This window comes from Panthera tigris, chromosome C2 (assembly GCF_018350195.1).
Source record: "Panthera tigris isolate Pti1 chromosome C2, P.tigris_Pti1_mat1.1, whole genome shotgun sequence".
In the NCBI taxonomy this organism is placed as follows: domain Eukaryota; kingdom Metazoa; phylum Chordata; class Mammalia; order Carnivora; family Felidae; genus Panthera; species Panthera tigris.
This window is the reverse complement of record NC_056668.1, coordinates 104,139,404-104,157,826: the sequence shown is the minus strand read 5'-3', so window position 1 is coordinate 104,157,826 and position 18,423 is coordinate 104,139,404. Positions and strand designations below refer to the sequence as shown.

Below are 18,423 nucleotides of genomic sequence, written 5' to 3'. Positions count from 1 at the left end.
ATGAGGCTTAATTTTTTTTAAAACAATGTTTTATAAATTTATGCCATTTAAAATTAGGGTGAGAGGTCCAATCACCTGTTATACTGACAGCTCCGTTGAAGAGATCACTTCTGTCCTTTGGAAAGTGAATTTGATTTTAAAAACCTCAAAACAAAACACAAGTAGCTTAAACCATCAGTGTAAGTTTTCCACTGCTGTCTGCAAAGCAGATGTGCAAAGCAGCCTTTTTAGCTGGCTGCTATTCCTCATAGTTCTGCTGGAAGTCCAAGGCCATGAGAGGAAGAGGGGAAGAGAGGAAGCATTGGTATCTGGGCATAATGGATTGTGTTTATTTTTCTAGTTTTTTTTTTCCTTCTCTTTTTGCTCTGCTTGAATGTTAAGAATGAAAACAAGCCAACTCTACTGTCTCAGACGAAGGGAGGGGAGAGGTATTAGAGTGAGGTAGATAGGGATTCTGTAGGCACTGAACCTCAAAAGCACTGCTAATTCCTGTCTTGGCTTTCTCAATAAATAATGAAAAAGCTACGCACTTACAATAAGTGAACATTTTGTCGGCCTAGCCTTTGTTTCTGAAAGAGACTATCTTTGCTGTTCACAAAGGAAAACTGGTTTAAGTGAGGGAGTTTTAGAAGAGTTGGGGTTAACATGCAGATTAACTTTCCTGTTTATGAACAATCCATGATGGATTTTAAACCTCTTCTCTGAGCATGAGTCCCCTGGCTGTCCATTGTTCGGAGTAGTGTGATTTCCTAACCAGTACCTTTATATTCAGAATTTATTTCTAAAAGATGAGGAATTTTCTTAATTGAATAGCTTTAAGTAAGTGTATGAAATCATTAAATGACATTCTTGCATTTTTATTACACTTCAGTAAACCTTTTAGACCAATGTTTGCTTTCCTACCCATTAGCAAGTAAAAATCATTTGAACACCTCTTTTGAGAAGTAAGATTGATAAGAAAGATTGTAAATTCCAGACTGTTACTTAACTGGCCCCAGAAAAGCTGGTTAGAGAATATACCTGAGGAAGCTCTTAAGTACTAAATCCCGTTATAACTAATAAGCATTTCAACATTACTCTTGTATTGAGGGGGAAAAAAACAATAAGATTTAAGGACCACTAAAGAATTTTAATAGTTCCTTAGAGATTATGTTAATAGAGTTTAATCATAAATTATGCCTCTTTCCTGTGTTCAGTGACAAACTAGGAAAATATGTCAGTTGATAAACAGTTTCCAGAAGAGATATACTACATAAATTATGTTTCTTTTTTTATCATTGCCTTGTTTTATTCTGTGAAATAAATCTTTTGAAAATAGTAACTAATTTTCATAATAAACTAAAATTGCATCACAAACTAATGATCTAGTGTGCGTAGCTTTTGAAAATTGTTTTTCACAGTGTAAAAAAGGAAAAAAAAATCAGTGCCTTTATCTTCATTACATTTATATAAGGAAGACCTTGAATTGAAATCTAATTGATTTTGCTGACTTGCTTAATGCTCATATGTACTGTGACATTAATTTCATTGTTGTTGCTCATTTGTAAACCTCAGTATACAAAATAAGCTTAATTTGAAAAGACTGCCATTTGACAGCCTAAAAGTAGTAGTGGGGTTAGTGGGTGCAGGGAGATGACAGTTTTTTACTGCAAACATTATATAGGTTAGAAAATGGAGGCTCCTAGAGGCGCCTGGGTGGCTCAGTCGGTTGGGCGTCCGACTTCGGCTCAGGTCATGATCTCACAGTCCGTGGGTTCGAACCCCGCGTCGGGCTCTGTGCTGACAGCTTCAGATTCTGTGCTTCAGATTCTGTGTCTCCCTCTCTCTCTGCTCCTCCCCTGCTCATGCGTTGTCTGTCTCTGTCTCAAAAATAAATAAAAACATTTACAAAAATTAAAAAAAAAAAAAAAAGGAAATGGAGGCTCTTAGATATGAAGCTGTTGCCCAAGAGAATTGAGCCCAGAACCTAGGTCTGTGACTCCTGGTCTAAGGCTCTGTCAACTCCAGAACCATTAAAGACAGCTTAGATTGTAACTTTGGATGTAGTAGCTTTGTGTAACTTGAAACCCTTTCATTAATGTAACTGAAGACTTATGCACTTATGTTTATAGTTGATATTAAATATATCATTGAAAGATCAATACAACAGTGAAGCATACTTTTGACATTATTTTTGTTTTCTAATGTCATTCTCAGTTGGAATTGGTTAAAAAACACAGTTGTCCACTAGAGGTCACCTTTCTTCAAGATGAGGGTCAGTCCCCTTCCCTAATACTTTGTTAACCTGATTTTAAATCAACCATCACCACCTTGGAGAAATGAACAGCCTTTTCTGTCATCAGGGATTCCATGTACTCCTGTAGCTACATGCACTCGTATCAGTAGGGAAGGCTGACTGGGCAACTGAAAAACCTGGAGGGATGAAGGAAGATGGTGCCCCTGCCTCCCTTACACACACACACACACACACACACACACACACACACACACTGTGCTAGCTCTGGCTTGGGTCCTCTTGACATACCAACTTGTTTTTATTTGAAAGTCTTGTGTTAGCCCTGGAAGGTTTATACCACCTTTCACTTTTCTGCCACTGCTCTCTGTGACTCCAAAGGCTGGGAAATGGAGACGAAAAGAAATGACCCTTAAAAACTGACATAAATTTGGGATGAAACCATGTAGACTTCACCCAAATTTATCTGAGTCAGTTACTATTTTTCTACAGTGTGCGAATTTCAGTCAGCGTTGGCCAGAAAATACTATGGGGAGAGGACTAGGACTGTGTCCAATAAACAAGCACTTTGGCAGATTCTATTGAAATATAAACCATCGCATTATTCTAGAAGGAGAGGGAGGCTGCCTGCTATAGCACTGCCTGACGCATCAGGTTTCAAACTGTGTCATAGAAACCCAGAGTTGCAGGAGATATTTTTAGAGGTTCACTTGCACCTGTTCTATGAGCTTCTAAACACCTCATTCCCAGCAGCCCCCCCCCAATCAAATTGGTAATGAGAAAGTTCTGAGATGTGAAAATAATTCCGAATATAGATACAAATGAGATTGTCTATGAGACCTTGGGCTTTTAGAGAAAAGTGGTCCTGTAAAGTGACAGTAAGAAGAATATAACCTTTTAGCCCAAATGTAGTGATTCCTTCCCTCATATCTATGCAAAGTATTTCTCCCTACCCCTTTTTTTTACATTAGCATATTAATTTATCATGCCGGGTTAAATAGTCTTTTACAGTCCTTGAAACTGTACTTGTAAATGTGTCATTGGCCATGTGGGTGGTACCTCTGTACTGGTCTTACTGAAAAGTCATGCCTGTGCATCTCCAAGAAGGAAAAATCATCTAAGATGCCTAAGGGGCCCAGCATGGTTCACTGCCAGGTTAGGGTCAGGCATATCTGTTGGGCACATACCCTCATCAAGCCTAATAGGTAGATTATGCAGCGCCAGGTGAATGGCAGATACATCAGGTGAGCAGGTCTGGTTCTAGAGAGATGACCTCTGAGAAGTTTGCACACTCTGCCTTTTCGTGTCTATCTCTTATGAGAAATGTGAGCAATTGCTATATATTGTTAGTAGGTCAATCTGGAAATAAATTTCTTGTTATTTTGCTTTCAAGCATTTAGGTATATTTAATGAAGAATATCAGAGATTGCAACATAAGCTATTAAAAAGGACTGCTGCCATTTCCGACTACTTATCTATGTGAAACCAGATTCTCTTGATGTGGTGCAATCCAACAAAATAAATAAATGTAAAAATACAGTTGGAATAAGACTGTAAATGACTTCTATAAATTCTATTTTCAAATGTCTATGTACAACAAAGCCTCATGTTCTCAATGAAGGATATGATAAGTAAATATAAATTTGAACCAGAAGTTTTATGTTGATTAAAAACACTTCTATTATCTTGCATAGCAGTTTTCATTTTAAAAACAGATTCTAATACTTCAAGAAGAAAAGAAAAAGTGACAATCTTTGATTCACATTAATAATTTGCTCAGCAAAGTATTTTTTAATACCTGAAATAAAGGTATCCAGGGTCAGAATAGTCAAAACCTCTGAGTATATTAGTTTACAGTGGTTTGTAAGATTCTTAGATAAGTTTCTTATTTATGGTTTAAGGATAAAAAAATTATAACCCATCTCATTTTTATTCTTCTCTTACTTCTCATTTCTGGGCCCCAGGGCATGTGGGAATATCCTGATACCAAGTGTTCTCTCTATATATGAAAAATGACCTTGCTGCAACAGGGGCCTTCAAGTCCATTACAGATGCTCTATCCCAGAAGTCACAGACCAAATTAACATGCTCAAATCATAGTTCATTGAATCAGTTTAAAATGCATATCAGAAAGCAAGGAAAAGGGGCCGCGCTGACATACATACAATATAGTGTAGGACCGAACTACCTGAATCTTAGGTTATGCAGTATTTGTGTGTCCAGGTTTTCTGCCATGGCTACCTTCCCTGCTGATGATAAGGTTAGGAAACTGAGTTGAGATGTGAGAAAGGAGGCCCAATTAGACCGAGGTATCTGCCAATGATATGCAACTTGCTTTATCAGAGACACAGGGGCAAGTCCCTCTGGCTTCCTCTGTAGCTTGCCCCCTCTTCTGATGAGCTGCTATGGATTATATTTGCATTTCTTAGGCAGAGGGTACATAGGGCCAGAATGGGAGTCACCAGTGCACAGTCAGCGTAAATCTAATGAATATTGAATGCCTCGGGTTATTTAGTGTGTTGTGAATATCAGGTGCTTCTTTAGTCTTTCTATTCCTTTCTATGACCTGCACACGTGTTTGATCCATGTCTGACACATCCAGGCTACATATACTTACTTACTGACACTTAACACATATGATGAATTCTGCCTCTGTCTGCTTGCTTACTCATTGTCTAAATCTAAACATCTTGCACATTTCACATATGTCTGACAAACTACTACATACTCATTATCCTTAACACCTCTTACAAGTTTCATTCATCCCATTTGTTTTTCTTGTTCTTCTATAGCATTAACTGAATATTCTCAAGTGATACAGCAAAACTCTCTACAAAATCTCTTGGAAAAGCTGTCCACCATATTGGTCCAGACTCTCTGATCCCACTCTGGCCTTCCCTGCCTTTCAGGTCTTAACCACCTGCTGCTCCTTTAAGGATCCCAGGATAACCACCCCCCCCCCCCAACCTGTGCTCCTGCATCTTTCTCCATCTCCTTACTCAACACTGCTTCGTAAGTTTGCTTATCATACCTTCAGGTCCACAGCTGAATGAAGAACCATCACGTGCTCCTGGTCCAACTCCAGGACCTGGCCCTTTGGATGATTTGTCAATTTCTCCCTTCCCTCTAGCTCCTTCCCTGCTGAACACATAGATGTTCAGGTCTCCCCTGTCTTAAAAATCAGCCACAACCACAACCTCCCTGTTCCACTATACACTCAAGCTACTGCCCTAATGCTGTAATTCACCAACACACTTCCTTACAAACGGCTTTCTACTCAGTCCCTCAACTTCTTAACCACTGATAACCTGGCTTTTATCCCAACACACTACTACTGAGATTATTCTCTCAAGAGTAACTGATGACTTCCTAATAGTCAGAACTAATGGCTTTTGGTGGTATTTACCTTCCACCCTACTAGTCTTTTCCACTTCCCTCAAAAAAGTACTTGAAGCAATTTAGCTCTGCCAGCAAATCCCCTGGTGACCCCTCACTACATTGGATTTCATTTTCCTCTCACCCTGTCAACCACACTCCCTTCCCTTCCTCTTGCCCTCTAAATGTGGGCTTTGACCCAAGATTATTGTATTAGTTTTCTATTGCTGCTATAAAAATTTATCCCAACTTCATCAATACAAATAATTATCCTACAGTTCTGGAGGTCAGAAGTTCGTAAGTGGTCTCACTGGACTAAAACCAACGTGTCAGCAGGGCTATGCTCCTCCTCCTGGAGGCTCTAGGGGAGAATCTGTTTCGTTGCCTTTTCCTCTTCTAGAGGCCTCCCACACTCATTGACTTGTGAGCTCTTCCTCTGTCCTCAAAGCCAACAACACTGGCTGAGCCTTTCTCATACTGTCATCTCTGTTCCTTCTTCTTCTGCCTCCTCCTTTTACCTTAAGGACCCTTGTGGTGACACTGAGCTCATCTAGATAACCAGGATAATCTCCCATCTCAAGGTTAGCTGATTACCAGCCTTAATTCCCCTTTCCCAGGTGGAGATTAGGACATAAATATTTTGGGAGGTCATTATTGTGTTTACCACAGGGACATCTTTGTTTCTTACTAGTTCTTTCTCCACAGTCTCCCCCTTCATCTAATTTTCTGCAGCTTCAACTATCCTCTCCCTGCAAACACATCCCAAATTCTGTTTGCCTGACTTCTCTCTTGAGCCCCAGTTGCCTCCTGCACCTTCAGCTCAGAACTTCATGGTGAAAAATAAAAGAACTCATTACTGCAGCCCAATCCCCCAGAATCTGTTCCTCCTTCTGACCTCCCTGTTTCTTTGCACAGCACCAATTTTACTCCAGCCAGTGGTTGGTCTCAAAGCCTCATGACTCCTTGTCTTGTTCACTTCCATGTCAGATCAGTGGCTGGACACATTGGTTCATTTTTCACAGTGTCTCATGCAAGCATCCCTTTGTCTCTTCTTTTCCATTCCCACTATGACCTCCATCCTTTAGGCGTCTTTTTTTTTTCTTGAGCTGTTGTATTGCCTTTAATTAAGAGGGGGGAAAATCCATTTCCGCTCCTCTCCTCAGTACCTAAGAGCTATTTTACATGTTATTCTCATTTCATCCTGTCAGCAACCCAATAATCAAGGAATCAACATCCTCCATTGATAGATGAGGAAACTGAATTCTAAGATAAATGAGGTGACTTTCTGAAGGTCATGATCATTTATATATTCATTTAAAAATATTTAAATGAATGAATAAATGAATTAAATGAGAGCTTGTTATATGCCAGGTATTATTTCAGATGCTGGGGATATTAGCACTGAATAAACCAACCAAAATCCAAGTTCTAAGTAAACTTGCATTAGTCTAGAAATAGAAAAGATAGGTATTCAAGAAGTGAACAACCAAACCAACAAGATTATTGCAGTCTCCTGGTTTACCCTAGCTAAGAGTTCTCTTCGTCTCTGAATTCCCAGTGAGCAAACACAAAATCTCTTTGAAGGCACTTAAATCATCAGTTGTTATATGCAGCCATCTCTATGCTGCCTTATTTCTCATACCAATCTCCTTGAGGACAGAAACATGTCTTTACACGGCACAGAATAGCCATCTGTTTCAACTGCAAGGTTGTAAGAATCAAGGGAGATATTGGAGAAAGTACTTCGTAAACTATGAAGCCATTTTCTAAGGTTCATTGTCGCAGGTGTTGCCGATTGTGTTTTTTGGGTGAACACAGAACATCAGGAGAGCATCAGGAGAACATCAGTTCTCCCTGATGTGGACAGAATTGATTTGCCTCATAATTCCTTTGCTTCCATCGCCCCTTCCATTGCAACTGAAAGCTTTATAAAATGTCTACCTGCTTTCCCAAAATTCCTAAGGAAAAGCTTGAAAGTTTAAGACAGTGCTTAAGACAATGATTTCCTTGCTCATCTTCCCCACCCTCCATAACTTCATTTTTTTTTCCTAAAATTTCATTATGAACATTTTCCAACTGGATAGTTCTTACGTGAATACCCGCTTATGCATCTTCCAGATTCTACAGTTAATGTTTTACTAAACTTGCTTTGTCACAGCTTTCCATCAAACTATCCCTCTACCTAGCCATCAATTCCTCTCATTTATTTGATGCATTTCAAAGTTTCACTAAGCTTCCCTCTAAAAACTTAGCCTGCATATCATTAACTACAGTTCAATATTTGTTAAGCATATTTTTAAAGTTCTTTTGAGATAAATTTCACATACAATGAAATGCACAAATTTTAAATATATTATTCACTGAGTTTTGGCAAATGTACACACCTGTGTAAGCCAAGACCTTATCAAATCACACAGCTTGTGCCAGAAAATTCCTGATACCCCCCTCCAAGTCAGTCCCTGACCCCAGAAATTCGCTTTTGAAACTGTATGCTCCCATGACCTGTAGATGTGACTTTTTATCATACATTTACTACCCAAAAAATCTCTTTGATTCTGTTGCTAGTAACTGCCAAATTGAAAAAATACTTTTCTGGATTTACAGACACCACAATTTGCTCAATGGCAGAAAAGTAGCCCAGTCAGGAAATACTCTAATTTTTCCTCCTTTTAAACATACCTTTGATTCAAATTTAGGTAGAGCCATACTATAATCTTTTACCTTATGATAGATTTTTTTAAGTTTATTTATTCATTTTCAGAGAGAGAGAGAAAGAGAGATAATGCAAGCAGGGGAGAGGCAGAGAGAGAAAATCCTAAGCATGCTTCACACCGTCAGCATGGAGCCCTACTGGGGCTCGAACTCATGAACTGAGATTACAACCTGGGCCAAAATCAAGAGTCGGTTACTTCACCAACTGAACCACCCAGGCATTCCCCATTATGATAGATTTTGATTTCAAGGCCAACCTACATTGGCCCAAAGGGGTTTATTTCTCCAAATCTCGTGGGCCTTCATTTAGCATTGTTTAATAAGAACACATTCACAAGATATGACCCTAGAAAATCTGGAGGTTTGTTTTTCTTGGATGGCTTGTTGTTGTTTGAGGAGGAGGATTTATATTTTTGGGCATGTCACAACTTTCTTAGGCCTCAGTTTCCATATCTGGAAAATAACAGTGTATCTCATGAGGTCCTGTCCAAATCTGAAAACCAATACTTTTTATGGGAAGGAAAGTTGTAAAGACCTAAGAAGAAAAAAGAATCTCTATGCTACATAGACCATACTTAAACAGTTCACAAATATTTTTTGATCCAAAAATAACAAATGTTACTGTAGTTTGGTAAGTTATTCTAGCTTAAATGTTCTTGGAACAGCTGGTTTCTGTTTAAAGTTTTTTGTACTAGCAAATCATAATTTAAATTGTAACACAGAGTCCTCTCCAATGAATGACTATAAAGGGAAGCTGCCTTGATATATTACTTTTTTTTTTAATCTTGTTTATACCACTTGAGAGGATTTTTTTGACAGGATTTGAGATACAATTGTCAGAAATTTGTTCTCCCCAGAGCCACCTCTGAGTCACTTCCACTATTTATGGAACAGCAACTGTGAAGAGTGGGATCATGTTTAGGCTTTTTTTTTTTTTTTTTTTTAAACAACACATGATAAATGTCTTCAGGAGCTTATGTAATCTATCCCAGAGCCTTTAGTTTTCAGAAGAGAACAGAGTCCAGGAAGTGGCTTTTTGGGCCTTGTACAGCTTGAAAGCATGTTCCCGAGTCTTTAGGTCATAGATTGTCCGTGTAATAACTTCAGTAAAGTGTTAACGGCCTTTGAAGTTAAAGCTCTTCTGTCTTGGAAAGTTGGGGTATGCCTTCTATATTAGGTATAGGATTTCCATTTCATCTTATTTGCTACCTTGCAAAAGGAACTTTTCACTTTGGCCTACTTTTCCTTGCACATACATAGGCTTCCAGAACCTTCATCTAGGTAATTATATAGCAAGGTGCTCCTCACAGACATCTCTGTCTCTGTCCTGGCTCAGTAGAAGGACAGAGTTTGGGATGAGGATGTACTGAATATTGTTTCCTTTCCCTGAAAAGTTTCTATTCTCTTTTCTTCATCCTACGTTTAAGAAGACTCATGACCTAGCTCAGGCTTCTGCTTCGTTCATCAACCTTTCGTTGTGCCACCTGCCAATGAACAGGTCTAAAGAGTCCTGCCCATGTCACATGGCCTGTCTTTCTCCCATATTCTACAGAGAAGGGCTGTGACCTTCTGCAGGGTACCTCTCCAGAGTACCAGAGTATCCAGAGTACTGGGTTCATTGGAACCCAGTGAGCCCTGTGCTGAAATGCAAACCTGTGAGATCATCACTTGGGCCTTCCCTGCTGCCTTCTCATTCCCCTAAGTAGGATGCTGAAGCCGTGCATGTGAGTGTTTCACTGGAGTTGAACTCAGGTAGCAAACTTTTCTCCTATGTGAATCTCAAGTAGCAAAAATTAAGAATATTTATTTTAAAAAACGTTTTTTTCTCTTTCCAAACAACAGAGGCGCTGTTACAAAATTATAAATATATCACCATATATTCCTAACACACATTCCTACCCTTCCTTAAGACAGGGATTGAGGTGAAAACTTGTCAAACATGTTGATTTCATTCCTCAGGCAAAAAGTACTTGTTTTTCTCTGTCAGTAACATAATGAAAACTGCATGGTTAATAGTAAGAGTTTTTGAGGAGGTAGATAGATAGGTAAAAATTGCTTACGAATAATAACCCTATTGAATTTTTTTTTTAATTTGCTGGTTTAAATTCAGTGAAGGTTTTATAGAGTACCATTTATGTGGTCGGGGCCATGTCATTAAGAAATAACAAAACAGATTGCATATGGCAGCTGAATAATATAGATAAGGAAATTTTATTTTATTGTTTACTTTCTTAATTTTCTGTAATTAAATTAGCTTCAAGAATTTACAGGCCTGGTTGTTTCTTTTTACATATCCTAAAATCCCAGGATGACCCTGAAGTACTTCAGAAATTGTTTCCCTTTTTTTCCCCAGAAACATGTATTTCCTCTGAGTACTATCTGCAAGTCCAGAATTCTTTCCATTACGGCCTCTTAGGTAGAAGGCCTGTTTCTAGGATCATATGTCCTGTATTGGGGATATCTATATATTCAAGTCACGGCATTGGGTTATATAGTTTAGTTTCATTTTCACAAAATGAATGAATTATAGTGACTTTGATACTTGAATCAGCCCTCTCCCTAAAATTTTTTTTAGAAATAAATATTTCATTCGATTTCTGTTTGACTTAAAAAGCAGCTAAGAGCCAGTAAGAAGTGGGGAATCAACAGAATTACAAAATGCCATTTTTTAAATGAGTGAAGACCCTCCTTTTAGTTCTAAAGTTGACAAACACTTTCAAAAACTCAACACAGAAAACATCCCTTCAGTGTCAATATGCAGAATGGATTGTTTTCCCCTTTGCATGTTAAAAGTTCGGAAATAATCCTTAAGGCCTCTTTTTCATAGCACCACGCAAGCAGCATCCGAGGGCTGGAAGGATGATGCCGGAGGTTAGAAATGTTCAACTGCAACATTGATTTGTGTCTGTCTCTCTCCCTCTCCCTCGCTGGCCTTTTTCCCTTTAATGAGGACTAGAATGTTTCCACATCAGTTAACTGCCTTCATAAAGCACCAGAAGGTCACACCAGCCCCAGACTGATCCTTTTCTTTGTGCCTATAATATAATTGGCTGATTGTGCCAGCGATGAGCGCGCCCCCTCCCCCAGCCCAGTCCTAGCTCCATGTTTGTGAGCCTGACTGCTGGTTTCCGAGGAGAGCGGCTCGGCTCGCTGCGCGCTTCCCGGCACAGGCAGTGCCACTGCGCAGGTTGATCAGCGAAACAGCATCCATTTTAATCTGCGGGGAGCCCCTGCCTTCCCAGGGCGTTCTCTCCGCCAGTGGATGCTCCGCGCTTTGCCTCGGCAGCCTCGCTGAGCAGTCCTGCTTTGGGGTCTGTGCCCTAGGATGCACTGAGATGGTACATCAGGAGAACTGTTCGTATCAGGTAAGATTTAAAGCCTGATTGCGAGGCCGGAATCCTTTGGGAGAGGAGGCCTTCCTCTTCCAAAGCAGCAGGTTGCCTCTTTCCGGATTTTCAAGGGATTTTGCCATTCCCCACTCCTGGCCTTCATCGCATACAGTATCTGAATTGTAATTAGGTTTTCTGGGGAGTAATGGGGCAGAAAACAGTGCTTCCTTGGCCTTTAAAGCATATTGTGAAATCCACTGAGGTGATCTGTGCTTTGCACATTCGCTATGTCTGTGCAAAGAAGAGGAACTGCTGTAAACTGTAATTGAATTTAAGGGGCTTCACAGAGAGAAAAGCTGGTCACAGTTCACTAGGGTAACATTGCAAAATACGGTTTTTGCTCATTGCATAGGATGTGAATTGCTTTGCATACAGTTTTTAGGATTGTCTTTAAGGAAATTATATAAATACGAAGTAGTAATTGATGATCTGAGAAATTTTCAAAAATCAGCCAGCATGCACTTGATGTTTAAAGTTGCACTTGTTATGTCTTTCCAAACTTATTTTTACATGCATGTTATTTTAAATGGCTAGTAAATAAGAATTAAGGTGCCGACATGCATAAAAAACTCCACAGAGAAAATTTTTCAGGATTACATATTCACCTTTGTGCTAACTTGCTACGTGAAGTTTTGAATTAAACACTTAGACAATTTCAGAAGACCAGTTCTAGAGTGTTAATAACTCCTTCCCTGCAACTTGGCCTGTCGAGGCAGCATTGAAAGTGTCTTCCTTGTAAGCAGACAACGAGAATGTTCTCAGAGTGATTGCTCTTTGCAGCAGCAGGCATGGCTAATCCAAGTCCAGGATAGTTAATGTTGGGGTATTACCCAACTGACCGAGTTCAGAAGCTCTAAGAGACCAATTCTTTAACTTAACAATGCCTCTTCCTTGTGTGAGGTAGGTTACCTGAGACAAGCAGGTGTTTCTCATTAGGTCAGATTTCCCACAGGTAAATGTATGCAGGCAGACTCGTACATTTCACAAGCCTCAAGCCGGTGGTTTCTCAGCTAAGTGTGCCTATACAATATATTCATACACCTTTTTCTCTGCTTAATAATTAGAATTGTGTAATTATGGGCTTGTTTTATTGTATTTTCATTTCATAGTACATTTAAGTCACAGACCCTAAATACCGAGATATGCGCTTAACAGGAATTCTTCCCAGGAGCAAGGGAAGATGCTGAGGAAACAGCCAAAACTTCACTTAGACACAATACCGAGTTTGGGAATGGAGAATGTCAAACATCCATGGAGAGCCTAACCTACTTATGGCATGGCTCCAGGTGACTAAATTACTATCATAATTAAAATCATTTTTCTTCTCTCTTTTCAGAGAAGCTATATAATTTAATTTTTGAAAGGCAAGCTACTATAAGATTATTCCCTATACCTTTTCATTCAGTTGATCGTGAAATCCCTGGTTTTATAGGTCAAAAATTGGTCAACTATCAGCAGTTTCACCTGAAGAGAAAGGATTTTGTTAGCCAACTGCTCCTGAAAGAAGACAAATTGATTTTATTTTACTTGAACTATGACATGTAACACTGTCATTGTGTGTTTAATAGTTTTGAAGTATTTATTGCTTATTTTCATAATAAAAGTAAGTGTATTAGTCAGACAATAATAGTATATTCTGCATCTTCATGGGGTTTTGGAGTAGAACCACCTTCATGTATATGTTCTTTTGAAACACCCTCCCTTTATGCGTAAGTCAGTAAAAATGAAAACATTAACCGTGAAGCCAAGTCTCAATCCACTTGGAAATCTTAGTTTTAGAACCCACCTGGCACCACATGGGATTGGATTCAGAAAAGACAGGTTCTCTAAGTCCTTAGCTTGATTGTCATAGTCACTGATAATACCGACAGTAGGATGTTTTTCAGAAACCTGCCCCTTTTTGGATGAAAGCTTATTTATTTATTTGTTTTTATTTTTTTAATTTATTTTTTTAGTTTCTAATTTACATCCAAGTTGGTTAGCATATAGTGCTATAATGATTTCAGGAGTAGATTCTTTATTTGTTTTTAAGGATAAAAATGCAGCGACTAAAGCAAGTTCCTTAGGGTAGCATTTTTACTGAGTAAGGTCTAAGTTATTTGTAGGACTGATTCCTTTCTTCCCACAAATGTATACCAGAGTTTCTCAATGGAGAGTCCATGAATGGGGAACTTCAGGGGCCATTCCCCCAAAATTACATCCACATTTTGGATGCATATGTCTAGGTGTATATTATTATTATTATTATTATTATTATTATTATCATCATCCTCAGAGCATAATGGCCTCCTAACTGCTCTTACCCTTGTCCACACCCCACAGTAGTCTTATTTTCAACACAGTATCCAGAATGATCTATGAAAACCTAAATCAAAGCATGTCAGTCATCTCAGATTCTCCTCCTCACAGTAAACCCCACATCCTCCCAGGTCTTTGGCCCTCAGGGCCTTGCATCAATTTGCCTCTGATTCCTCTTGGACTCTCCACATTGTCCCTTCCTTTCACTCCCCTCCCACTATGCCAGCCTTGCCTTGTACTTGCTGTCCCTTCTGCTGGTTGTGCTTCCCCCAGGTAGGGTTGCCAGATTCAGCAAATGATCTGCAGTGTTTGGAACATGCTTATACTAAAAAATCGTTCTCTGTGTATCTGAAATTCCAGTTCACCTTGGCATCCTGTGTCAGTAACTGCTTTCTCACTTTCTTCAGGTCTTTGCTCAAACGTCACCTTCTTGGGAAGGCCTTCTCTGGACTTCCTGTGTCAATTTCCAACTCCCCAGTTCTATCCCAGTGTTTCTATTACACTTCCCGAATTTACTTTTTTACTTGGCATTCATCACCATCTATCAGAGTTCATATTTTGTATGGTTCTCTATTTTCTGTCTCCCTCACTTTATGTAAGCTCCATGAGGGCAGGGATTTTTATATTTATATCCATCTGCTTTCCCAGTGCTTAGAACAAACCCTCAAGTAATATGGATGGATATGCTTACTCTGTATAAAATTGACTAAGAAAAAAGGCATGTAAACATACTGTGGCATCGTGGTTTCTTATATTTTGGTAGCCACTGGGATGACTTTCTGTCTTACCCTATCCATCCTTCCCTCCCCCCACCTCCCACACACCATTAACCTGCACTGTTTTCATTGTCTGTGGGTCAGATAATCCTTTTGTTTCTTGTTAGTTTTCTCATCTATGAAATGGGATTTTTCCCTAGTTATTATCCTGGTATGGGAGCTGGCAGGTTCCTGTCAGAGGCCACCTTTCTGCATAAATAAGTCAGTTACCATGAATTAAGAGCAACCTTCTTCTGACGCACACCAGGGGCCCAGTGACAATTGTAAAGCAGCCAAGGAAAACCATGTATCACTTCATTTCCCAATTATTTGTTGCCAATGTATGGATGTAGAAGTGATTGATTGCTTTTTCAAATAGAGGATTATTTTGAAAAAGAGTTTCACTGCTACCAAGAGCTTGAAAACCTCTGAAGTGTTTGGACACACTGTGCTTTGAACAAGTTAACCCAAGGACAGATGCTCAGAGAGCAATTCTCAGGCAGAATTTTTTATGGTTGTTTCGTTTTTAAAGGTTCTCACATTGTCATCATCTCCGTGTACTTCCCCCTCACAGGATTTACATTCGCCAAGAGGTTACTGAGGCATGTGTTGTCATTTTCAGTTGTAGCCGTGTTAAAAGATAGAGCTATCGACCTCCATTTTCCAGTTTTGGGAGGAAGCCAATCTCTTCAGGAAAGAACCTTATCCACAGCTTCAGGCCTGGCAGCCTTCAAGAGGCCAGATTTTTCTAAATGGTCTCTGAGAGGAAGCTTTGAAATTTTGTTAACTTGAAAGCACAAGTTTAGGTCAAAGGGTCCATTTTGCTTAAAAGCTCCTAAATATTTTCTTCTCTTTCCCTGCAGTTGGTTTTTGGAATTAGTGTGGATATAAAAACAATGACATGCTTTTATCCTTTTCTTCCCATTGCTTAAATTCCCTACGACCTCAGATATAGATCACCCCTCACATTCTTAGCTACTGTGGGAATGGAGTCTTGAAAGAAAGAAAGGAAAATGGCGTGTGAATGACTCTCATCTCTTTCCTCCCTCGGGTACATAAAGAGACTTCTTCAAACACACACCTGGCCTTGAGGAAGCACAATAGAAATCTTTAACGTTCCCTCGTTTTCCTTAGGATAATTCCAGACCCCTTTGCATGGCACTCAAGACCTCACTGTGATCTGAACCCCTGGCAGAAACACTCCTCCCTCTAAACGCTATACTCGTGCCCCCATATTGCCATTAGTACTCGTGCTTTGCTGCGGTACCTCAGCCCAGAATGTCTCCCACCCACATACCACCTGCTTCTACCTCTGCAGGTTGATGCAACTTTGAAGGCTCACATGCCACCTTCTTTGGGAAGCTTCGCCCTCTCTTCCCCCACTGACAGTGTCTCCTTCTCAGGGCACTTTGTTTTTTCTTCTAACAGAACCCATTTACAGCTAGTGATATACAAGTCTGTCTCCCCCATTAGGCAACAGGCTTCTTGAAAACAAGGACCTTATTTCATTTTTAAATTTGTTTTAAGTTTATTTATTTATTTTTGAGGGAGGCAGAGAGAGTACCAACAGGGGAGGGGCAGAGAGAGAGGGAGAATCTCAAGCTGTCAGCACAGAGCCCAGCATGGGGCTTGAACTTGTGAACCGTGGGATCATGACCTGAGCCAAATCAAGAGTCGGCCGCTTAACCAACTGAGCCACCCAGGTGCCCCGGGACCTTGTTTTAATTCCCTACTGTACACGTGGCATACGTGTTCAATAAATGTTTGTTGGATTGAATTAACATTCTCCACATTCGGTGCTGTACTGAGTCCCCAGGACGAGAACTACCCATGCTAATACCAGAGAGAAGCTCAGATCTGTGCATTGCAACAGGGAGTTGGCGAAGCTGACCGCAGCATCCCTAGTCTCTGGCTTGTGAACCTCTTGAACAGTTGCCAGCATGTCAAACATCCCACGTGCCAAAAAAGGGGGGTGTAGCGCAAAGAATAAAATAAATGAGACAGACATCCCAGCCTCCCCAGAGACGGTGCATTAAGAAGATACCTATCTACCTATTTCTCTTTCACCCCCAAAATCTTCCCAAGGTGAACTTCATGGTCTTTCCCCAAGCACTTTTTCAAAATAACGTGTGGTCAGTTGAGGCAAGTACTTATCCCCCAAGCCCCCTTTCTTAATATATCAAATTTTGCAGTGAATCTTTTTACCGTAGAGAGGAGTAGTTTTACTGCCTCCTGAAACACGAAATTTTTCTTGGACAAAACATTTCAGTCCAATTGAAGTGTCATACCCAGCACATAAGATAAAAGATGCCCTGTATTGATTCCAAACGATAAAATTAGGGAGTATATCAATTTAAGTAGTACATCAAGATATTTTTTAAATTCTTGCTGGAGAAAGTAGTAAACATGCCAAGATTCTAGTGGGTTATTTAATAGTTAACAAAGGAAAGGAAATATATTCTATCCCTGTTGACATCAGGCCAAGTGAGGGCTCATTTCCCAATCCCTTCTTCCTGTGAATGAGAAAACAAGATATCAAATTTGAGTTCATTTAAGATTCCACCCAGTTTAAGCCTGGTTTCATCCCCAGCCAGGAAGAAAAATATATTGACCTAATGGAAAGGGGAATTTCAAAGCATTTTAGTGCATTATTTAATACAGGCTTTTAAAAATAAGTGCAGTGAAACAATTTTTAAGCTTATAGTTTTTTTTAATTGGAAAAAGATTTTCCCATAATTAATAGCGTTGAAGAATACTTCGTCTGCATTATTTTGCCTGGTTGATGTATAGTTGTGTTTTTCTGAGGATGGGATCACATATATATCCCCTTAATTTAATTAAGAAAATAATTCTGGATATAAATTTATCTGTACTTGTTTTTAGCCAAGATATCTGAAAATCTAATTCATATGTTTTACCACAAAAGGAGCACAGTGATAAGTGCCCAAATGAAAAAAAAAAAAAGTCATTTCAACAGAGTTTCATTATGGGCCTGATCTGAAATAGAAATTTAGTACAATACATCATTCCTATTTAAAGTAGCACTTGGGGCTTCAAATACCATGATTCAGACACCAAGTAATTTTAATAAATAAATATGCAACACATTTCAAGATGGACATCTAGTATTTTCTCTTGGAAAGGGGATGCAATGAAGGATGGGAAGGAAATGGGAACATCTCTATGGTAAATATCAGTGCATGGATGATTTTTGGAGAGTAGAGACCCTACATTCTCTCACACACACAAATACACGTAATCTTGGGTGACTAATCACAATTTCACATGCAGAAGTTCAACACTAATAGAGCCATATCCTATTATTTAGTTATATCCTCCATCCCAAGGGAAAATTTGAAATCCTGATATACTTACTATTCCCCGTGCAGTATATAGAAGCATCAGAAACTATCAAACTTCCTGAAATAGTAAGTACTTTGACACAACTATTTGAATTCAGAGGGAAACATCAGAGTGGCCTGTGACAGTTAACCTAAGAGAGAGCCACTAATGGGGTAAAAATGCTAAGAACACAGAGAAAAGAGGGCATTGTCCTGGTCCTCCTTGGAAACGTGCAGTGGCCATCAAAGTGAGTGCAGTTGAGTTTCTTGTGCTCAGGTTTTCAGTTGAGCAGGAAGATTTATGTCTGTGGCCCTCAGTC

General features: G+C 39.5%; 1 protein-coding gene across 3 annotated transcripts in view; it reads left to right on the top strand.

Moving 5' to 3' along the window:
- The window catches only part of LOC102960073 (schwannomin-interacting protein 1), a 122,235-nt gene that overhangs the window by 58,013 nt on the left and 45,799 nt on the right, over positions 1–18,423 (top strand). Inside the window, exon 1 of one of the 3 annotated variants that reach the window (XM_015539314.2) lies at positions 11,309–11,685. The exons of the other annotated variants lie outside the window; for them this stretch is intronic. Coding sequence (XP_015394800.1) covers positions 11,656–11,685 — 30 coding nt within the window. The 5' untranslated portion in view covers positions 11,309–11,655. Of the gene's footprint in view, positions 1–11,308; positions 11,686–18,423 lie in introns of those variants that run through there. 3 annotated transcript variants of the gene reach the window in all.